Here is a 24,932-nt window from a genome sequence, read left to right on the forward strand (position 1 = left end):
TCCAGATTATTTATAAAGAAGCTGTAGTAAATGATTATCAAAAGTCTGATAGATGTTTTCACCCTAATAATAGCTATTATTGACGTGAAGTTCTTGAATAGATGGAAGTGCCATACTAGGAATGTTCCTGATAGAGCATTGTTCAGGCAAGATGTTTTAACACCATAAATACAGGCAGGCAGTGAAGAAAGCGAATGGTATGTTAGCATTCATAGCAAAAGGATTTGAGTATAGGAGCAGGGAGGTTCTACTGCAGTTGTACAGGGTCTTGGTGAAACCACACCTGGAGTATTGCGTACAGTTTTGGTTCCTAATCTGAGGAAAGACATTCTTGCCATAGAGGGAGTACAGAGAAGGTTCACCAGACTGATTCCTGGGATGGCAGGACTTTCATACGAAGAAAGACTGGATAGACTCGGCTTGTACTCGCTAGAATTTAGAAGATTGAGGGGGGATCTTATAGAAACTTACAAAATTCTTAAGGGGTTGGACAGGCTAGATGCAGGAAGATTGTTCTCGATGTTGGGGAAGTCCAGAACAAGGGGTCACAGTTTAAGGATAAGGTGGAAATCTTTTAGGACAGAGATGAGAAAAACATTTTTCACACAGAGAGTGGTGAATCTCTGGAATTCTCTGCCACAGAAGGTAGTTGAGGCCAGTTCATTGGCTATATTTAAGAGGGAGTTAGATGTGGCCCTTGTGGCTAAAGGTATCAGGTACAGGATACTGAGTTGGATGATCAGCCATGATCATATTGAATGGCGGTGCAGGCTCGAAGGGCCGAATGGCCTACTCCTGCACCTATTTTCTATGTTTCTATGTAAATACGTTTTAAATTATGCTGCTTAATGGTGGAAAATAATATAGTCAGAAAAGACAGGCTACAAAGGGGGACAGACAGAGCATAATATAAATATTGCTCATTCCTTTTGAAACTCGAAAAAAAATCACATCACTTTTGATTTTATAAAAACTCAGCAGATTTAGTACAGTAGTAGTTTTTGGCTTACTGAACTGATAAGCAATCTATCCACACAACACATCCTTAATTGTGTTTCCGTTATGATTAATAATGATTTGCTTTGCTTTGACTTTTACCTGTACTATATAATAGTAGTATCGAGCTAATTATAATGCACAGTGAACTCACTGACGTCTTTATTTTAATTGTATGAACAATACCTCAAGACACTATCAATAATGCAGAATTACGTTGTGTAGTAATCATAAATTCATCAATCAAAGTCACTAAGTTGGAACTGGCAGTGACCTAGGTCTTACCAGCTAGTCAGTCAAAAACTGTACTGGTCCATTCATTTTGTTGGTTAGATATTTGGATCATTAATCCAATGTCCAGAACATTTCTGACATGAAGAGAAACAGATGGAATAGATCACCCTGCCTTCTGAAGCTTTGAATGAGAATTAGAACATCTCTGGGGCTACCATGTTATAAGGCTTATGCATGAAATAGTTCAGCTACATTTCCAATTAGCTGGAGAGGGTGAAGAGAAGATTTGCCATAACTTGAGGGCCTTGGCTATAGGGAGAGGGTGGACAGATGAGGACTCTATTTCCTGGAGTGAAGGAGGCTGAGGGGTGATCTTATCGTGGTGTATAAAATCTTGATATACAGACAGGGTGAATATGCATAGGGTGAATAGGGCAGAGTGAATTGCAAGGTGATTTCATTTGCTGTTCATTTTTAAAACTACTTTTATTCCTGAATCATTACTGGCATCATATCACAATAGAGTAACAAAGAACACAAACAGGAAATATGCCTTCATTTTTACACCTGTGCTAACCCTTGTAATTCCTCTCTCATCGCGTCTTTACCAATACCACTCTGGTCTGGTCATGAATTTGAGGAGTAGAGGAAAGCACATAATTTAAAAAAATTGCAGATTAATCATATGTAAAGTGGACCCGCCCAGTTGCAATCAGTTTGCCTACCGCAAGAACAGGAGTACGGAGGATACCATCTCAACGGCACTTCACTCCGCCCTCTCCCACCTCGACAACAGAGACACTTACGTAAGAATGCTGTTCATCGATTACAGCTCAGCATTCAACACCATTATACCATCAAAACTGATCACCAAACTCGGTAATCTGGGCATCGACCCCTCCCTCTGCAACTGGATACTGGACTTTCTAACCAACAGACCCCAGTCTGTTAGGTTAGACAAGCACACCTCTTCAACCCTCACCCTGAACACCGGCGTTCCACAGGGCTGTGTGCTGAGCCCCCTCCTCTACTCCCTCTTCACCTACGACTGCACACCTGTAGACACACATTGTAGACTTCAGAAAGTCTAGGGGCGGCACGCACACCCCCATCCACATCAACGGGACGGAGGTGGAACGTGTTTCCAGCTTCAGGTTTCTGGGGGTCAACATCTCCGATAACCTCTCTTGGACCCACAATACCTCAACTCTGGTCAAGAAGGCTCACCAGCATCTCTTCCTCCTGAGGAGACTGAAGAAGGTCAATCTGTCTCCTCAGATTCTGGTGAACTTCTACCGCTGCACCATCGAGAGCATCCTTACCAACTGTATGCAACTGCTCTGTCTCTGACCGGAAAGCACTGCAGAGGGTGGTGAAAATTGCCCAATGCATCACTGGTTCCTCACTCCCCTCCATTGAGTCTGTCCAAAGCAAGCGTTGTCTGCGAAGGGCGCTCAGCATCGTCAAAGACTGCTCTCACCCCAACCACAGACTGTTTACCCTCCTACCATCCGGGAGGCGCTACAGGTCTTTCCGTTGCCGGACCAGCATGTCCAGGAACAGCTTCTTCCCTGCGGCTGTTACACTACTCAACACTGTACCTCGGTGATTGCCAATCCCCCCCCGGACACTCCTTCCACCAGGAAAAAAATAATAATTGCACTACTATGACTGTATGCACGTAAATATATTTATTTATTGCTCATATTCTATGTCGCTCTTCTAGGGAGATGCTAACTGCATTTCGTTGTCTCTGTACTGTACACTGCACAATGACAATAACATTTGAATCTGAATCTGAATCTGAAAAATCTGAATCTGAAACACATTGGTAAAACTTCATGCTTTTTCAAATCTGGTCAGCTCAATCGCCAATGATACAAAAACATCTCCGAATATTTATGTCAGTGACAACCTAAACTTGAGTATCTATACTCTATAGAAATCTACCTTAAAGTGTTTACCTTCCATAAATGAGCGAAAGAGACTAAGTGTTGGAATCTGAAGCCAAATAAAACAGTCTGCTGGAGTAAACTCAACAGGTCTGGCAGCATCGATGGAGGCAGAAGGATAGTCATTGCTCGGAGTTGTGAGCCTGCATCAAAAGCCTGATGCGCAGAGTCTTGGCCCAAAACATTGACTGTCACTCCCACAGATGCTGGCTGATCCATTGAGTTCCACCAGCATTTATTTTTAAACTTACTTTGAATATAGCATTTACTTCTAACAATTTCCGAATTACATTCCGTTGATATGTTAATAAAATTTTATAAAATTGCGTAATCTGAACTTTCCAGTACAAAATATTAAGGCTTCTGTTGAAGGTTAAGAAGTTGCTATAACTTAAACATAACTTAAAAACATAAAGTATAATACATCTTGTCTTATACTGCGCCATGGAGGTTTGTTTGGTTGGCAGCTTTTTCTGTGAGGATGTCTTCAGTATAATAGATGGACATAATAAATATCAGAGGTAGACAAAATTGCTGGAGAAACTCAGCGGATGCGGCAGCCTCTACGGAGCGAAGGAAATAGGCAACGTTTCGGGCCGAAATCCTTCTTCAGTCTGAGTATTTTGGGTGGATTTTAGGGAACAGAATGAATGATGGTTGGCCAGGAATTGAAGAAGTTATTTTACAATGAAAATTGGGTAAAAGCTTGAATTAATACAAGTATAGCACGGAAATAGGCCCTTCGGATTACCTTATCCATGCCAAGAGTTGGCATACTGGGCTAGACCACATTACTAACCAGAAACTATTTCATTTCTTTCATAGTTGTCTCACTGGGTCAAATGAATTTGCATTTTGATCCACATATATTAACTGATTTCTGAGATAGACATAGGCTGGGGTCAGGAACAGCACAATGATGTCTAACTGTGAACTTGACCTAAACAACTCCGTGTGGACAAGTGATGTAAATAGACAAATCCACGAAAAAGTAACTGCAAGCAATCTCCGACGTGGAATATTTTTGCTTTGAGGCATTTAAAAACTATTTTGGAACTGCTGTCTGATTGCATTTGGAACAAAATAAGAAATGTTGAAAGATGATATTTAAAGTGTAATAGATACTCACTGGATGCTAGATAATTTGAAAGCATGATACAAGAATGTGTCCTGGTGTGAGATAGAAAACTGAAAATGGATGTAGCTGAATACATTTATAAGTTTTCATCATACTTTAGAACTTACTGATTCAGTTACAATTCTGAGCATTTGTTATCAAGGTATAGAATTCAAAACATTCCGTCAGACTAAAGGGAAAAATTAATCTTTAAAGGATAATCAAATTGAGCAATATCCCAAATGGACAAAAATATAATTGTAAATAGGTTGCTGAGCTGCACACTGGTTTTCTTTTGAAAATTAAAAAAGGCGTAGTGGCCTGGATGAGGTCGGGGAAAGGCCAGACGCCAGGCAGGTTCAGAAGTTGTGTAAAGAATCATCGCATCAACCAGCACTCCCGCAAGCAGGACCCGGGAAACCCCGTGGGCAGACAATCCTCCCTGTCCCTCAAGAGCCGAGGGGGATGACCCAAGGGGTGGCCTAACCTCCAGGAACTGCCACAGGACCCCCCCACCCCCCACCAAGAACCAGAGGCACGAAACGGACAGAAGGTGCTCTTTTTACATTAGCATTTTTATAAATACTTTATTCCATCTTACTCTGATGAAATGTAAGAAACAGCAAAAATAAATAATTCATTTTCTGACAAGAGATTTTCAGTTAATATAAATTTACCCACAGCATAATACAACGTTTTTAACACAGCCACATTCTGCTGTAAAAGTACATCCTCTGCTGTAATGCTAAGCTGTTATTGTAAAATGGATGCCACTTTGAGGGATGGACTTTGAGGGAAGGCTATTAATGTTAAGAACATAACACAGATTTATTTTTTATTCATTTGTTTGCTGGGGGTAGATATAGTTGGGTTGTCACCATTTATCAAACATTCCTAATTGTTCCTGAACTCAGAGGGCAATGAAGCATCCATCACTTATGTATTAACTACATCTAGTGTGGATAGCAGATCTCCCTCTCTGAGGAACATTAATGATTTATCCCTTATCTCCATGGACCATTATTGACATTAGTTTTTCATTCCAGGTTTCTTGAGTTAGTTATGTTTTAAATTGACCTACTCTTCCACCGAGAACAATGACCTAACTCTCTGTATGACCATTTGGTAAACCTAAATATTCTGTTTCCATACGCATTCTTTAGGATATTTTCTTCCCTGATATAAGGAAAAAAATCCAAAGAGAATTTTGAAAATTGGGCTAGCTAGACTAAGTGGCACCCGTTGGGTCCCAGCATCACATGGGAGGGCTGGTCCCACAACGCAATATTCCAACTCTCCGCTAATTCCAATATTGGTGGCCAGTGGGGGCTTTCTGGAGCGCTAATATGGGTGTTGTGGGCTGAAGTGACTGGTTTCCAGAGGGTTAATATAGACATTGTGGGCCGAATGGATTCTTGGGCTGGTGGCTCAGTCACTCAAGCCTGTTGTGCTGGCAGCTTACTCACTCACGGATGGTGGGCTGGCAGTTGACTCGCGGCTATTCCTTGAAATTCCATTTCAAGCAGGGTGCAAGGCCACCAAATTCAAGTGCAGTTTCTTACCACTTCAAGCAGGGTGCAAGGCCACCAAATTCAAGTGCAGTTTCATACCATTTCAAGCAGAGTGCAAGGCCACTAAAGACAGCAAGTCGTGACCTCTCCCTCCTCCATCTTGCAGAGACTGAGCCACGCCCACACTTCCGGGTTTTATAGTCCCTCCCCCCTCCCACCAGAAGGGGTGTGGCCTTCATGGCGTGATTGACAGGAGAGAGCATCTCAACATTTTTTAAACACTAATAACTCTTATTTTTCATCGATGGGAAAAATCCTCAGCGCCTGATGAACGGAGGGGGACTCTGAGTAAGATGGCCAAAAATCACAGCCGGACGAGTAGCGTTTTTTTCTAAAATCAATATAAAGCGCAAACAGGAAGTGATCATGAGCAAGCTACGAGGGCTGATTCCATGGCTAAGAAGCTGCTAAGTAACAATGCTACAGATTTTTGGAAGGAAGTGAGAGCTCTTAGCAGTTGCAAAACATCTCTACCATGTACTGTAGATGGAATCTCCGGAACAGCTAATGTCGCGGAGTTATGGCGACAACATTATAGCACTATATTTAACTGTGTCCAAGGTGACTTGTATAGGGTGGACAATATTGAGAGTAATGACTCGATGGAAATTATGTCACATGAGGTGTATCATGCCATGAACAAGCTGTCCAACAACAAAGCAAGTGGCTTGGATCATATCTCTGCTGAACATCTTAAGTATGCGAGTATGAGGATAGCTCCTCTCCTTGCTCTTTGTTTTACTGGCTTTATGATTCATGGCTTGTTACCAGACTCAATGTTGTCTGTCCTGTTAGTGCCGGTCATTAAGGACAAAGCTGGTAAAGTAGGCAGCCTAAATAATTACAGGCCCATAGCTTTAGCCAGCATATTGTCAAAAGTCTTAGAAAGAGTTCTGCTGGACAGAATAAATGAGTTTGTTAACTCCACAGATAACCAGTTTGGCTTTAAAGCTAAACATGGCACTGACTTATGCATATATGCCCTAAAGGAGATTGTAAACAAATATAGAGGCAAAAACTCTTCAATTCTTATGTGCTTTATTGATGCTTCCAAAGCCTTTGACCGTGTTAATCACAGAAAGCTGTTTGGTAAAATGAGTCAAAGAGGGGTACCTAAATACATTGTGAGAATTGTGGCCTACTGGTATGCCCACCAGACTATGCAAATAAAATGGGGCAATAGGGTCTCAGCCCCATTTGGGGTTAGTAATGTTGTTAGACCAGGGGGAATTTTGTCCCCAGTCCTTTTTAATCTATATATTGATGATCTGTCTAAACAATTGAAAGCCTGTAACACTGGGTGCATGATTGGTAATATTTTAGTGAACCATATTATGTATGCAGATGATCTTGTGGTCTTTAGTCCATCTAGCGCTGGTCTCCAGCAGCTCCTTACTATATGTTCCGTGTATGGTGTGGAACATGACATTAAATATAATGCTAGTAAGAGTGCTGTTATAGTCTGTAGAACCAAAGAGAATAAATGCCTAAAATATCCTGTTTTTAAATTGTCTGACAACAATCTTAGTGTCTGTAATAAGATAAAATATCTAGGGCATATTATTACAGAACAAATGACAGATGATGAGGATATTTATAGGCAACGACGCATGCTGTATTTATAGGCAAATATCCTCTTGCGTAAATTTGGTGCGTGTGCAGATGTGGTGAAGATGTCGCTATTTAGAGCATACTGCACACCCCTCTACACTGCGCACCTGTGGTCGAACTATTTAAAGACAAGTATGCAGAGACTAAAGGTGGCATTTAACGATGCCATGAGAACACTGCTAAGGCAACCTAGATGGTGTAGTGCCAGTAATATGTTTGTGGCTGCAGGAGTCAGTACTTTAGAAGCTATCCTAAGACACCACATGTATAAATTCATTTGCAGGATAAATGACTCTAAAAATGTGCTTATTCTGGCCTTGACAAACATAAGGGTTAGCACTACACGCTACGAATCCCAGCTGTGGAGACACTGGTATCGTTGTCTCGTTGTAGGACATTGATCATCTTTTAATCTGGATTTTTAACTTAAGTATTGTGGGTTTTTGTTAAATATAAATTATGATGTTTTTATGTGATATACCATGATTTTATATATATTTATGATATTTGATATGCAATGCATTTTTAATGTAATGTTGCCCCTTGTCTGGACCTTGAGTCCGTAATAAAATTTATTATTATTATTATTATTATTATCAAGATTAGACTTTTAATTATATAGAAGGCAAGGCAACTTTAATTAGGCAAGGCAACTTTAATTAGGCAAGGCAACTTTAATTAGGCAAGGCAACTTTAATTAGGCAAGGCAACTTTAATTAGGCAACACAGCTTTATGCATTTCCAAACCAAAGGCACCACAGCTTTAGCATTTCCAAACCAAAGGCACCACAGCTTTAGCAATTCCAAACCAAAGGCAACACAGCTTTAGCATTTCCAAACTATATTTTCAAACCACATTAAGGGCACTGACAGGTCAGTAAAACCACTCACAGTTTAGTAGACATGTGTTCAGTGTTATTCACAGCTCAGACTGAGAGACGTGACCCTCTCGCTTCCCCATCTTGCAGAGACTGACTGAGGCACTCAACACTTCCGGGTTTTATAGTCCCTCCGGAAGGGGTGTGGCCTTCAGGAAAGAATCTCAACATTTTTTAAACACTAATAACTCTTTTATTTTTCATCGATGGGAAAAACCTCTTGTCCTGCGCAGCGGAGGGGGACTCTGAGTAAGATGGCTAAAAATCACAGCCGTAAGCGGCAGCGTTTTTTCTACAATCAATATACAGAACATCTGGTCAAGATCAGACTTTTAGTAATATAGATTACAAGATACTGTAATATATGCACAGCGAAGTGATGTGATGGGGAAAGAGAAATATATAGGATACATGTTCAACTACAGGTCACTTCCGGCAACTGATGGTCTGGCACACCCCCCCCCTTTAATATGGCCAAAATTATGAGAGCGCACACTTGAAATCCACCCTTGGACGTCCGCCATGAAAATGTGGCACCAAAACCGGGTGAGGCAACTGATCTCGACTTTATTGGGACTTCCGCGACTGACTGGCAGGTCAAATGTGCTACCTGTGGCCTGGGGATCTGGAACTGCTGCCCGGCTGGAGCCGGCAGGTCCGTTCCCATGGCCGATTTACGAGGCCAACTATGGGGAGGGGGGGGGGGGGGATTTCCTCGGTCCCGCGAGGCCATGACCTCTGTTGGCCCAGCAAAACGGATTGTTGCGGCAAGGCTCTGGAGCAAGGGTGACGGAAAATCAATGGTGGACCTGCACAGCATAGGCAAAAAACTAAGTATTATATCAGCCATCTGGTGAACACCTGGTCTGTTTCTCCTTTCTATTGACTTCATTAGAAAGTGCTCATCCAGTCATCACAAAGCTAGTGCTACCCACTTCTGGGTCAGTGCTTGAACTGAACGACACTTTGCAGCAGCAAGCAAAAGTAGCTGGGCAGAAAATCAATAGTCTCATAGAGTTGGAGGTGAAGCTGATTTACTAATTAACCCATTACAATATACTTACTCTGCAAACAGTTTATTTACAAAGTCCCCAGAAACCATAATAAATGGACATCATAACTAAAGTTTACCCATAAAAATAGGATAATGCTTCAGCAAACTGCATCGAGTGAAAGCAGGATTGTTTCTTAATACACTTTATTGTATAAAATCAGTCTCATTTATACAGCACCCTCCATAATGTTTGGAACAAAGACCCATCATTTATTTATTTGCCTCAGTACTCCACAATTTGAGATTTGTAATTTTTTTTTAAATCACATGTGGTTAAAGTGCACATGGTCAGATTTAATTAAAGGGTATTTTTACACATTTTGGTTTCACCATGAAGGAATTGCAACTGTGTATATATATAGTCCCCCCCCCCCCCCCCCCCCCCCATTTCAGGGCACCATAATGTTTGGGACACATGGCTTCACAGGTGTTTGTAATTGCTCAGGTGTGTTTAATTGCCTCCTTAATACAGGTATAAGAGAGCTCTCAGCACCTAGCCGCTGTCCGGTGGGCGGCGCGACTCTTGTTAGCAGCGGCCTCTGCAGTCCGTCTGTCTTTTTATTGTTTTCTGTCTTGTTTCTATAGTTTTTATTGGTTTTTTTTGTCGGGGTATGTGGGTGTGGGTGGGGGGGGGGGACTTTAAGGTCTTTCCCCTGCACGGGAGACCCGAACTTTTCTTTGTCGGGTCTCCGTTGTCGTTGGGGCTGCAACGTGGAGCGGCTTCCAACAGGAATGACCTGGGGCTCCAGTCGCGGAGCTGCGGATCTACTCACCATCATGGAGCTGGCCGAGTCCGGAGCGGGTGGAGCTGTGGTGGAGCGCTGCTGTGACCCGACACCCGGAGATTCGGAAGCTCCTACCGCAGGTCTGTGGAAAGTGACACCGGGAGCCCGCGGGTCCCTGGTGGGAGACCGCTTTTCGGGACTTCTGCAACGGCGACTTCTCCCGCCCGAGTTGCGGGGTTGAAGATTACCTGGAGCGGGGCCTTACATCACCGCCCAGCGCGGCTTGGAATGGCCGCGGGACTTTGTGAGCGCCCGCCGGGGCTCCAACACCAAGAGCCCGCCGGGGCTCCAACACCAAGAGCCCGCCGGGGCTCCAACACCAAGACCCGGTGCGTGGCCTTGCATCACCCGGCGTGGCTTTAATGGCTGCGGGACATTTAACATCGCCCGCCGGGGGCTTTGACTCTGTCTTTGACTCTGACATGGGGGGGAGAGGGGAGTGCAGGGGAGAGATATGGTTTTTTTTGCCTTCCTTCACAGCGAGGAGAAGATGCGCTGTGAAGGATGTTTGTGTAAATTGTGTTGGGTCTTGGGTCTTTTTTGTTTTGTATGTATGGCTGCAGAAACGGCATTTCGTTTGGACCTCAACGGGGTCCAAATAACAAATAAATGTATTGTATTGTATTGTATAGTCTTTCCTCCAGTCAAGAGTGTTTTATTGTCATATGTCCCGGATGGGACAATGAAATTCTTACTTGCTGCAGCACAACAGAATATGTGAACATGCAAACATTGTACATAACAGGAAAAAAAGTTCAATAAATAACAAATATAGTACAAATAACAAATAATAATATAGTCTTTTGCAGTTCAGAGCTCAGAGCTTATTCGATGTTGTGTTTAATAGCCTGATGGCTGTGGGGAAGAAGCTGTTCCTGAACCTGGACGATACAGAATCATTGAAGGATTCATTGACCTACTCCTGCACCTATCTATGTTGTTACAAGCCAAGTGTTTGAAATCTACAGTTCTAATTCATTTATTTCAATCAAATTTCCAAAGCACCAGTACCATGTTGCACATTTACTCTTAGAAGTTCCGTCACTATTTACTATTTCCATCCATCAAAGGAGATCCATCAACCTATGGATTCATTGCCAGCTCTGAGAACAATCTCATCAATCCCATTCTCAATTAATTCCCTTGTAACCAATTGTATTAACAACCAAAGATAGACACAAAAAGCTGGAGTAACTCAGCGGGACAGGCAGCATCCCTGGAGAGAAGGAATGGGTGACGTTTTGGGTCGAGACCGGGGGTTATTGACAACCCCCTGACTTTCCTCCTGCCCTTAAAGGGAAATATGCACAATGTAAGAACCCACCTGCAATGGGGTAGTCAAAAAAGGTCCAGCCCATGTGTCTTCAAGACATGGGATGAAACTGAACATTACTCACTTGGTGGAAACCTGCTTGATCACAGGAAGAATATGCAAACTCCATACAGATTGCACGGGAACTGTCGCTGTTTTAGAATTTTGCATAAAGACCATATCTTCAATTATGAGGTTTTTTTTTAAATGGGGATGTTAGTTGGTTTTCACTGTGTCGTGCTTTATCAGCCTCAGCATAAATCATTGCACGGATCAATTGAAAGGTCTTGCACCTGCCAACACTTAATCCTGCAGCCGTGACCTCAGAAATCATCCCTTAAAGGGACACATGCACAAACTCCTTTCAGCTGTTGGAGAGTGCTGCTGCTTAAAGAATGCATGCTCCAATGATGGGGAAAGAAAGGAAGAAGGAAGGAAGGAAGGGAGGGAGGAAGGAAGGGAGGAAGGGAGGAAGGAAGGGAGGAAGGAAGGAAGGGAGGAAGGGAGGGTGGGTTCTTCCAAAAATACAGTGGTGGAAATCGCTATCAAAGCATGGGGGGACCACAATTTCTTGGTGGCACGCACACACACACACTCGCGAGGCTTCCGCCGTGGGCCCTGTTGATGGTAACATCGGGAGCTGACCTAGTTGGTGACCGACTCCGAACTCCAGCAACAGCAGCTTCGTCCACCCTGAATCTTGGGGATTTAATCGGCCCGTTCGCGGGGCCTTTCATCACCCGGTGCGGCTTAAATTCGGCCGACGGGGGTTTCAATCCCCTCGACGCAGCAATTTCATTTTAAGCCACACCGGGCGATGAAAGGCCCCATGAACGGGGCGAATAAGCCCTTAGAAAGCGTCTGATACCCGCTTGAATCTTTGAAAAGTTACAATGTGATAAATAACACAAACAAATAAAACTGAAGCAAATAAAGGCAAACAGAAGGACCAACCATGGGGGGGGGGGGAGGAGAGGGTGAGAGAGAGAGAGGAGAGAGGGAGAGGAGGGGGGGGTAGGAGAGTGTAGAGAGCAGAGGAGAAGTGAACATACGACGATAGAGAGAGGAGACGAGAGAAGAGAGAGTAGAGAGAGAGAGAGAGTAGAGAGGGAGAGAGAGAGAGAGAGAGAGAGAGAAGAGAGAGAGAGAGAGGAGAGAGAGAGAGAGAGAGAGAGAGAGAGAGAGAGAGAGAGAGAGAGCAATGTCATGTAAATGAGAGTAGTCATTTGGATGAGGGAATTGAAGGCAATATCTCCAAGTTTGCGGATGACACTAAGCTGGGGGGCAGTGTTAGCTGTGAGGAGGATGCTAGGAGACTGCAAGGTGACTTGGATAGGCTGGGTGAGTGGGCAAATGTTTGGCAGATGCAGTATAATGTGGATAAATGTGAGGTTATCCATTTTGGTGGCAAAAACAGGAAAGCAGACTATTATCTAAATGGTGGCCGACTAGGAAAAGGGGAGATGCAGCGAGACCTGGGTGTCATGGTACACCAGTCATTGAAAGTGGGCATGCAGGTGCAGCAGGCAGTGAAGAAAGCGAATGGTATGTTAGCTTTCATAGCAAAAGGATTTGAGTATAGGAGCAGGGAGGTTCTACTGCAGTTGTACAGGGTCTTGGTGAGACCACACCTGGAGTATTGCGTACAGTTTTGGTCTCCAAATCTGAGGAAGGACATTATTGCCATAGAGGGAGTGCAGAGAAGGTTCACCAGACTGATTCCTGGGATGTCAGGACTGTCTTATGAAGAAAGACTGGATAGACTTGGTTTATACTCTCTAGAATTTAGGAGATTGAGAGGGGATCTTATAGAAACTTACAAAATTCTTAAGTGGTTGGACAGGCTAGATGCAAGAAGATTGCTCCCGATGTTGGGGAAGTCCAGGACAAGGGGTCACAGCTTAAGGATAAGGGGGAAATCCTTTAAAACCGAGATGAGAAGAACCTTTTTCACACAGAGAGTGGTGAATCTCTGGAACTCCCTGCCACAGAGGGTAGTCGAGGCCAGTTCATTGGCTATATTTAAGAGGGAGTTAGATGTGGCCCTTGTGGCTAAGGGGATCAGAGGGTATGGAGAGAAGGCAGGTACGGGATACTGAGTTGGATGATCAGCCATGATCATATTGAATGGCGGTGCAGGCTCGAAGGGCCGAATGGCCTACTCCTGCACCTAATTTCTATGTTTCTATGTTTCTATGTCATGTTTAGGTTTTTTTTGCATATCCTGTGCCTGCAATGACTGCTTGAAGTCTGCGATTCATGGACATCACCAGTTGCTGGGTGTCTTCTCTGGTGATGCTCTGCCAGGCCTGTATTGCAGCCATCTTTAGCTTATGCTTGTTTTGGAGGCTGGTCCCCTTCAGTTTTCTCTTCAGCATATAAAAGACATGCTCAATTGGATTCAGATCAGGTTCTTGACTTGGCCACTCAAGATTTGACAATTTTTTAGCTTTGATAAACTCTTTTGTTGCTTTAAGAGTATGTTTGGGATAATTGTCTTGCTGTAGAATGACCCACCTGCCAATGAGTTTTGAGGCATTTGTTTGAACTAGAGCAGATAGGATGTGTCTATACACTTCAGAATTCATTATGCTACTACCATCAGCAGTTGTATCATCAATGAAGATAAATGAGTCAGTACCTTCAGCAGTCATACATGCCCAGACCATAACACCCCCACCACCGTGTTTCACAGATGAGGTGGTATGCTTTGGATATTGGGCAGTTCCTTCTCTCCTCCATACTTTGCTCTTGCAGTTAAGTTCATCTTTGTCTCTTTTGTCCACAAGACCTTTTTCCAGAACTGCGGTCGCTCTTTTAATTACTTGGCAAACTGTAACCTGGCCATCCTATTTTTGTGGCTAACCAGTGGTTTGCATCTTGCAGTTCAGCCTCTGTCTTTCTGTTCATGAAGTCTTCTGCGGACAGTGGTCATTGACAAATCCACACCTGACTCCTGAAGAGTGTTTCTGATCTGTCGGACAGGTGTTTGGGGATTTTCTTTATTATAGAGTGAATTCATTTGTCACCAGCTGTGGAGGTCTTCTTTGGCCTGCCTGTCCCTTTGCGATTAGTAAGCTCACCAGTGCTCTCTTTCTTCTTAATGATGTTCCAAACAGTTGATTTTGGTAAGCCTAAAAGCTCTGTCCCATTGTACGAGTTCATTCAAGAGTTCTCCCAAGTTGGCCCTGATTCGAACTCAGAGATTTACGGTAATGGCCGCTCAAGGCTCTCGTGGACATTTTTCAACATGTTGAAAAATCTTCCCGAGCTTACCGCGTTTCCCGAGTACCTGACGTTAGCGTTACGAGTTGCTAAGAGACGTCCCCGAGCTCCGATGTACCCGCTACGTACATTCTATGTGCTTCCACGAGTTTCTTTTTTTTTTAAACTCGGGAGAGCTCTTGAATGAACTCGTACAGTGGGACAGGGCTTTTAGATTTGGCTGATGTCTCTTAACAGTTTTATTCTTGTTTCTCAGTCTCATAATGGCTTCTTTGACTTTCATTGGCACAACTTTGGTCCTCATATTGATAAACAGCAATAAAGGTTTCCAAAGGCGATGGAAAGACTGGTAGGAGCTGAGAGCTCTCTTATCCCTGCATTAAGGAGGCAATTAAACACACCTGAGCAATTACAAACACCTGTGAAGCCATGTGTCCCAAACATTATGGTTCCCTGAAATGGGAGGACTATGTATTTCTGTAATTTCTACATGGTGAAACCAAAATTTTAAAAATATCATTTAATAATAACCACATGTGATTTTTTTCTATTACAAATCTCAAATTGTGGAGTACAGAGGCAAATAAATAAATGATGGGTCTTTGTCCCAAACATTATGGAGGGCGCTGTATTGTGCTTTTTGTCCGGAAAGATTGTTGTAGAACCGCCCTTAATGTATGAACACTTGAGGAATAGCTTAATGTAACCAGTTATTATGTATGTATCTGGAAACTCATAGGCATTTCAGGCACAAGTAAATGATGTTACTCTTCCATCCATGCTTTGCATTCTGTGTGCCTGTCTCCTGGTACAACGTTAAGTGGATCCTACAAATAAATTCTGACACCCCTGCAAATTGCCACTGGCTGTTAAGTGTTACTTTGCTTGAGTGAATTATTGATGATTTCCTCACTGCTTGGAGATATGAATCCTTCAAATGGTGAAAATGGATGCATTGAATTAAAAGTATGAGCAATGCTTCAAATAAAATGCACTTTACCGTGAAAACCGGTGGCTTACATGTCATTAAGCTCAAAAGGTGAGAGCATACAAATGCTACATCTGTAGATCAGGCTATCTAAAGCAATACCTTCTAATTACGTAATTGAAATAAAAACAGAATATGGGAGAAAAAACTCAGCAGGTCAGGTCATATTTCTAGCATCTGCAGGTTTTAATTTTACTTCGGAGTCACGTGAGTGACTACGTGAAGAACCCGCTCAGTGCGCAGGCGCAGCATTACGCCAGCAGTGCAACAGCGGCTGCCACGGGAGTTAGGCTGTCCCGTTACAGCATGAACCGGACCGTCAGGTGAGTACCCTGAGGTCGGGTTTTCTTTTACAGGTGAGCCTTTTTCTGCTTGTGTTTTTTACAGGCAGAGAAAAAGGCTCTGGATAAAACTGTCCCCCGTTTTCCCGTTGGGGAGGGGGGCAGCAACAGGCGGTAGGAGCATTACCCGGTGTTCCGTAATTCCCCGACACCGTGCCGAGGCCAGCCCGCTAGTACCTGAAGCAGCGGGCTGGACGCATAGCCACTCGAGAGGCATTCCGACAGGTGTTCCCGATGTCGGACGGGACGTCTCTCCACCCGCACGGGGGGAGAGAGAGCCGCCTGAGCCGCTGGAGCGGCTCACGGAGCAGATGCCTGCGAGACGCGCTGCTTGAGGGGCGCTCTCGCATCTACAAGGCAAAAGCTCCAGAAGAACCTGTCCCCCGCTCGACTCAAGCAATTGGAGCAGCTCCAGCGAGATGCGCAGAAAGTGCGCTCTCGCGGAGGGAGGTCAGGCACCCCCTCCACAGTGCTTCATGCACTGCCCTCTGCTCCCTCATTACTGGAGGCTAGCATTGGTGACCAGGGCTGGGCTGGTCTGGAACAGGGGCAGGCGGACGAATTCGGGAGTATGCCAGGGGTGCAGGAACATGAAGAGCTGTTGGGTGTGATGGACCGCTTGTAGCAACCCCACGGGCTGGAGCACCGCTGGAACCAAGAATGGCGGCCAGCATCAACCATTACTGGAAAAGGTGCTCGCTGAGGTGCTGAAACAACACAGCACCAGAAAACGGTGAGGCCCTCAAAGTAAAAAGTGTCAACAGCTAAATCTGGGGGCATGTGGGTCACACATCCAGACCCAAGAACTCAAGCTATAGCGGATCCTAAGGCTCCTGACGTCAGCCATCACAGCCTTTGCTCGTTCCGTGGAGACCACGGAGATGGATACCTGCCAGCAGGATGTGCTGGCATTAATGTGTACCACACAATTTGAGATCAACAATCTCCGGAGGGAAACATAAGACCTGCCCTCAATCCCAAATTTGCTGGCTTGTGTAAAGCCCCAGCTGCGGAGACGGACGCGCTGCTATTTGGGAAAGATTTCAATAAAAACTGAAGGAGATGCAGGAAGCATCAAAAACCTTCGGCCTAATGAGGGCAGGCCCCGGGACGAGCAAACCAAGACCTCCGATACCCAAGTGGCAGCACCCCACGGCATCCACCAGTCGACGTCCGCAATATGGGACTGGTGAACGCTTGGGGTCCGCACATTATCCCCAAAGATCTTTCAGATCAGGGCCCGCAGCGGACCCTCTGGAAAATGCGCCTCCCCCCAACATCGCCAGCACGTCAGAACAAAATCTTCAGGAAAATGAAGAAACAGAATCGCCAATAACCATGGAGGTAGGTGGGTCTGGTCCCTACCAGCATATAGAGAATAAGGGTACTTTATTAACAGGGGGGAGATTACACTTGTTTAAAGAAGCATGGGGTATGGTCACGAGTGACAAGTATATACTCAACAACATTACAGGATATAAAATACAATTTATGTCAGAAAAAACGCCGCCAGTTCAACAATGGCCCCAAAGGGTATTTCTCCCTCCGTCAAAGAGAAACGTGAGGGACAAGCTGAACTGGTGAGACTTATCACAAAGGGGGTCATCGAAAAAACCAAACATGAACCTTTGGAAATTGTATCGAATATATTCACTAAAACCAAAAAAGATGGTGTCTGTCGCGTCATCATTGACTTAACATCACTAAACAAATTTGTTAAGTATATACATTTCAAAATGGAGACATATGTTACTGCCAAACAACTGAATTCCAAAGGACACTTCATGGCAAGCATTTATCTTAAAGATGCTTACTATCTAGTACCCATATACAAGGATCATCGCAGATACCTAAAATTTATCTGGATGGTACAAAGCATTGCCCTATGGGCGAACTTCAGCCCAAGATTATTCACCAAAATATTGAACCCAGCCATGGCAATACTAAGAAAACAAAAACATATTGTCATGGCATATCTGGAGGATATTCTCATAGTAGGGAAAACGATGGAATTGGCTGTGGCAGCAGTATCAGCTACAAAACAGCTCCTCAAAACTCTGGGGTTCGTCCTACATCCAGATAAATCTAAGTTGAAGCCATCCACTATCATGGACTACCTGGGCTTCACAATTAACTCAGTCCATATGACTGTTACCTTGCCAAAGGCAAAAATGGTTGAATTAGCACAATCATGCAACAAATTAATGGTCAACGAGCGACCAACTATTCGACAAGTAGCAAGAGTAATTGGGGAAATGGTAGCAGCATTTCCGGCTACACAATTCGGACCTTTGCACTATCAAAAAATTTACAGAGAGCAAAGGTACGGGCAATAAAACGACATACAGGTCACTATGATCGTGTCATGAACTTACCCACTGAAGCAATATCAGAGCTACAGTGGTGGGCAAAAAACGTTTGGCATAGTTTCAGCCCTATCTTTATCACTAACCCTACTTTAGTTATTCAAACAGATGCCAGTGCTCAAGGCTGGGGAGCGACTAACTCCATATCCAGCACAAGTGGTAGATGGACTAAACTAGAGTCATCATTACTACTTACACTGGGCATTAACTATCTAGAAGGTACACAAAATTGCTGGGGAAACTCAGCGGGTGCAGCAGCATCTATGGAGCGAAGGAAATAGGCGACGTTTCGGGCCGAAACCCTTCTTCAGACTGATCTATCTAGAGGGCTATCTGGGATAACTATCTAGAGATGTTGGGCGCCTTTTATGGTTTAAAAGCATATGTATCTAATATGCAGCACTTGCATGTTCGGTTACAAATTGATAAATACTACGGTGATGGCTTATATTAACCATATGGGTGGCATAAAATCATTATCATGCGACAAATTGGTCAACATGATTTGGCAATGGTATGTCGAAAGACATATTTGGCTATCAGCTACTTACCTACCAGGTTTGCTAAACACCCATGCCATGAGAAAATTAAACGCCTGGGTTGCAAGTTTGAACAGACCTTACCTGGAACTGGGATTGTCCAAACAAACCATCACCACCATGTCGGCATCCCTTCGAACATCCACCAAGAGGCAGTACTTAACCAGCATCAAAAAAGGGAGAAGTACTGCCTGGAAACATGGACAACATACGCAACAGCTACAGCCACCAACATACTGGAGTTCCTGCCCATCTACACCACGATGTAGGGATCAGCTACAGTGCCATCAACACAGCGCAGAGTGCTCTTTCTGCTTATCTCAAACCAGCGGCAGGACAACAGGCGATGGGATCCCATCCACTGGTGGTAAAACTGATGAAGGGCATTTACAATATCAAGCCCTAAGCCCAGGTATACCCATATTTGGGATATCAGTGTGGTCCTGACATATCTCAGGGAATGGCCACCAGCCAGATCCCCCGGCCTCGAGCAAGCTACACTAAAGACGCTTAGGTTGATGGCACTTGTATCCGCTCAGAGGGTCCAGTCACTACACCTATTGCGACTGGACAACATGATCACAGCTCCAGACCAGATCTGTCGTTATCCAGCGACTGGTCAAACAGAGCAGACCAGGAACACCTAATCCAGTCGTGGCTTACCCACCAGAACCACGGTTATGTGCCATGACCTACCTACTATCCTACATAGACACAACCAGAATATTCGAGGGAGATGAAAAGCCTTGTGGGTCAGTCACAAAAACCTTATGGTGGGGTACGAGCCAAACCATTGCGAGATGGCTCAAGCAGGTGCTAGAAACTGCTGGGATAAACACTAACATGTACACATTTTATTCCACCAGGGCAGCATCCATGTCGACGGCTAAAGAATGGACATGCCTATACACCACATCCTGGCTACAGCAGGATGGTGGGAAGGGAAAAGACCGTTCAGAAATTTTATAATAAGCCGTTGGCAAAACCTGGTTTATTTGCAGTAAAGATTTACGAACTGCAAATATTTAATTTAAGCCCAGGGGAGCAACTTAATTCTTTGTTGTTATTGTTTAAAAAATACCATTGTGTTTTTCTACAAATAGACTCATTGGTTCATTACGATAACACTTCCTCCCTCAAGAACTTCGGCAGTGAGTGAAATGAAACTGTTACACGGTTTGAAATCACAGAGCTTTGAAATCTTCACGTAGTCACTCACGTGACTCCGAAGTAAAATAGTAAGATTAAACGAGAACTTACCAGTTTGAAGTTTGATCTGTATTTTATGAGGAGTTACGATGAGGGATTATGTGCCCTCCGCTCCCACCCTCATTATATGGATCAAACTAATAAATTGATGTCTCCTTATCTTTACTATGTTTACTTCAAAATAACTGTGTCTATCTGTGATTCCACACCGCTGCTTGGAAGTATGCCGCGCCTGCGCACTGAGCGGGTTCTTCACGTAATCCCTCATCGTAACTCCTCATAAAATACAGATCAAACTTCAAACTGGTAAGTTCTCGTTTAATCTTACTATTTTATTTTCATGTTTGTGATTGGAATGACCAATAGCAACTTTAACAGATCTATGGTCCATGAGTTTGTAATAAATGTTGCCTATAATCCTTCCCAGAACCAGCAAATCTATTCCACTGTTAATGATGCACAGTTGGCCGGTTGAAAGTAACTTTGTCACTCTTTCATCTATTTCGCCAATGGATTGGATAGTTTAGTTTCTGTGGATAAACCAACGTTATATCAGACATGTGTAAAACACGAAGTGCAGGAGGAACTTCAGACTGATGGAAAAGGGGGACGTAAGCTGGAAAAGAGAGGTAGGGGTAGGGCAAAGCTTGGAAAGTGATAAGTGAGTACAAGTGGGTTGTGGGTGAAGATGGTGACAGAGGTTACAGGTGGAAAAGGGTGTCATAAGGAAAGACGAGGAGGTGTTAAAGCTAAAGCCAGAGGGGGGGGGATATGGGTGAGAAGGGAAAGAGGGGGATATAAGTGAAATGGGAGACACGGAGATAGGAGGGTTGGGAGATATGCGTAAGGAGAAGCAGAAATGAACAGGCTCACGGGTGTGGTGGGAGAAATGACAAGTAATGCACCCTACCCCCTTCCCTTCCCCTCCTACCTGCCAACCACACCATAGACATTTCCCCCGTCACCCTGTTCCATTACCCTGACATTGATGTGCCTGTCTCACTTAGGCGATTTTTCAGGGGACTGTCGTTGCCTGAAAAACCAGCAACTGTAACAGGGACTGTCAGAGTGCAACACACACACACACACACATTGCTTCCTTCACCAGGCGAGGGACAGGGCAAGCGGGGGGAGCGCTGTCGGAGTGAAATTCACACGGTGCAAAGCCAAGGTGATACAGACACACACCGCGATGAACAGGAAGGTTGGCGCTGTAATTAAGACGGCTACAGCACAGTGTACAGTAAGTCCTTTAAAAGAGGGGAGGAGAAGGAGTGGAGACAATTTTAAGAAGCCAGAGATACACGGCTGTGAAGCTCGGCGGACATTAACATTACCGGTCGGTTATCCTTGATTCTGAAAACTACTGCTTACGTTTTTTTTTCCCCAATGAGCCATTAAAATTCACCGGTCAGCACCGGCTACAACCTACGAGAACCTACGAGAACCTTCGACCTCCTGGCAACCCACTAGGACCTCCTGGTGACCCACCTACAGCTCGAGAATTCTCGCTACTCTCCATGGCGGCTTCATTCTGGTCGCCGCTAATTTTTCAACATGTTGAAAAATTTGCGGCGACTATAATGAGGCCGCGACTAGTTCCCAGAATGCGGGAACTCCTCACGACCATGAAGGCGACTCCCCGGCAACCATCCGCGATCATGTGGCGACCATGTGGCAACCCGTAGAGTCTCCTGCAGTCGCCTACAAAGTCACCTAAGTGGGACAGGCCCATGACCCTTCCCTTTTCCAAAGATGCTGCCAGACTGCTGAGTGCTTGCAGCAATTTTTAAGTTTTTTTTTCCAAATTTCTGGCATCTGCAGATTTTCTTTGACTTCATAAGCTAGTTATCTGATGCAGGTGTAAACCTACCCTCTGCTGCTTTTGGGAAATTACCGTACTTTGCTAATTTACTTTCTATTTTCATTCAAAAATAACAAACAATGAAAGCGAAACAACTTTTAACCCTGTTGTGTATCCAAAATTGAAAGAACCTGGAGAAAGCTCTTCATTTCTACGAGAAATAAATGTTGGTATCAGGTTCAACAAGTCTCGGAATGCGCTTGGATTATTGCAGCTTCAGCCCTCGTGTGACTGACTGTTGATCGTGTCTGTAAACCTATAGATGATTAAAGAATTGAGACATGAAAAGCATGTTCTTGGTCTACGAATCAGCTGTTTCAGCTCTGCAAACGCTCGGATGATTTCTTGAATCTGCTTAAATGTGACAGGCATGAAACTGCTATAAAAGAGGGAATAGTTTCATGCCTGCAACCGTCGGGCTATTGAACACTACAAACTCAAACAAAACTACAAACTGTCAGCTGCCTGGGTTGCACCAGGGACATTGGGCTTTGTTTTGTTTTTGCATTATATTGGGTTTTTTAATTATATTTTGAACCTTTTTTTGTTTGTTTATTATATTATCTATTAATAACTTTACAACCCGCTATACTGCTGCTGGAAATAAGGAGCTTGATAGGCAATAGACAATAGGTACAGGAGTAGGCCATTCGACCCTTCGAGCCAGCACCGCCATTCAATGTGATCATGGCTGATCATCCCAAATCAGTACCCCGTTCCTGCCTTCTCCCCATATCCCCTGACTCCGCTATTTTTAAGAGCCCTATCTAGCTCTCTTTTGAAAGCATCCAGAGAAGCTGCCTCCACCATCCTCTGAGGCAGAGAATTCCACAGACTCACAACTCTCTGTGAGAAAAAGTGTTTCCTCGTCTCCGTTCTAAATGGCTTACTCGTTATTCTCAAACTGTGGCCCCTGGTTCTGAGAGAGAGTTCTGATGAGAGAGCAACTGAAACACTTTCAAAGATATGAATGCTGACAATGAAACACTTTTCATATCCCAGTTGTGAATTTAAGAGACTCTTTTAAATTCCGATAGCATAACTGCAAGTGGTAATCCTGGAAGGTTGCGCTATACATTGTAGGATTATAAACCCCGTGAGCGCTGTAATACATGAGAAAAATAAAAATTAAGTTTTGATCAAGTGTATTGGAGTGGGTTTCAGTGATGAATTTTAGGACCCAAAACAAGAACGTTATGTTGCAATTATCTTTACTTGCAGGAATGAGCCATGAGCCAAAGTCATCTGCCCTCAGTATGATCTCAGCAACACAGAGGACCACAGCTACTGTCAATCCCTTAATTCCATCCTCACTGAATGGACCAGTTGTAACACATGGGAGTCCAAACACCCGAGGAGGTCATACAGCCGGCTTTGCTGCAGCCCTTCGAAAACTGGCCAAGCAAGCAGAAGAACCAAGAGCTACAGTCAACAGTAAGTAGCCATCTTTCAAACTTTACACACTTTTAAATCCAGAGGTCCTGCAGCTACTAGAAACATAGAAACATAGAAAATAGGTGCAGGAGTAGGCCATTCGGCCCTTCAATATGATCATGGCTGATCATCCAACTCAGTATCCTGTACCTGCCTTCTCTCCATACCCCCTGATCCCTTTAGCCACAAGGGCCACATCTAACTCCCTCTTAAATATAGCCAATGAACTGGCCTCAACTACCTTCTGTGGCAGAGAATTCCACAGATTCACCACTCTCTGTGTAAAAAATGATTTTCTCATCTCGGTCCTAAAAGATTTCCCCCTTATCCTTAAACTGTGACCCCTAGTTCTGGACTTCCGCAACATCGGGAATAATCTTCCTGCATCTAGCCTGTCCAGCCCCTTAAGAATTTTGTAAATTTCTATAAGATCCCCCCTCAATCTTCTAAATTCTAGCGTGTACAAGCCGAGTCTATCCAGTCTTTCTTCATATGAAAGTCCTGCCATGCCAGGAATCAGTCTGGTGAACCTTCTCTGTACTCCCTCTATGGCAAGAATGCCTTTCCTCAGATTAGGAGACCAAAACTGCACGCAATACTCCAGGTGTGGTCTCACCAAGACCCTGTACAACTGCAGTAGAACCTCCCTGCTCTTATACTCAAATCCTTTTGCTATGAATGAGTTCAAGTTCAAGTTCAAGTGAGTTTATTGTCATGTGTCCCTGTATAGGACAATGAAATTCTTGCTTTGCTTAAGCACACAGAAAATAGTAGGCATTTACTACAAAACAGATAAATGTGTCCATATACCATGATATAAATATATACACACATGAATAAATAAACTGGTAGTGCAAATAACAGAAAGTGGTTGCTAATAATCAGAGTTTTGTCCGAGCCAGGTTTAATAGCCTGACGGCTGAGGGGAAGTAGCTATTCCTGAACCTGGTTGTTGCAGTCTTCAGGCTCCTGTACCTTCTACCTGAAGGTAGCAGGGAGATGAGTGTGTGGCCAGGATGGTGAGGGTCTTTGATGATACTGCCAGCCTTTTTGAGGCAGCGACTGCGATAAATCCCCTCGATGGAAGGAAGGTCAGAGCCGATGATGGACTGGGCAGTGTTTACGACTTTTTGTAGTCTTTTCCTCTCCAGGGCGCTCAAATTTCCGAACCAAGCCACGATGCAACCGGTCAGCATGCTCTCGACTGTGCACCTGTAGAAGTTAGAGAGAGTCTTCCTGGACAATCCGACTCTCCGTAATCTTCTCAGGAAGTAGAGGCGCTGATGAGCTTTTTTGATAATTGCGTTAGTGTTCTCGGACCAGGAAAGATCTTCAGAGATGTGCACCCCCAGGAATTTGAAGTTCTTGACCCTTTCAACCATCGACCCGTTGATATAAATGGGGCTGTGGGTCCCCCTCCTACTCCTTCCAAAGTCCACAATCAGTTCCTTGGTTT

At 44.2% G+C, this 24,932-nt stretch overlaps 1 protein-coding gene across 2 annotated transcripts in view; it reads left to right on the forward strand.

Annotated features, from left to right (window-relative positions):
- Positions 1 to 24,932, forward strand: part of LOC116970348 (genetic suppressor element 1-like) — a 170,355-nt gene that overhangs the window by 16,271 nt on the left and 129,152 nt on the right. For both annotated transcript variants that reach the window (XM_033017021.1, XM_033017016.1), the window contains exon 2: positions 23,264 to 23,476. In XM_033017021.1, coding sequence (XP_032872912.1) covers positions 23,264 to 23,476 — 213 coding nt within the window. The remainder of the gene's footprint in view (positions 1 to 23,263; positions 23,477 to 24,932) is intronic.

Source organism: Amblyraja radiata, chromosome 2 (assembly GCF_010909765.2).
Source record: "Amblyraja radiata isolate CabotCenter1 chromosome 2, sAmbRad1.1.pri, whole genome shotgun sequence".
Classification (NCBI taxonomy): Eukaryota; Metazoa; Chordata; class Chondrichthyes; order Rajiformes; family Rajidae; genus Amblyraja; species Amblyraja radiata.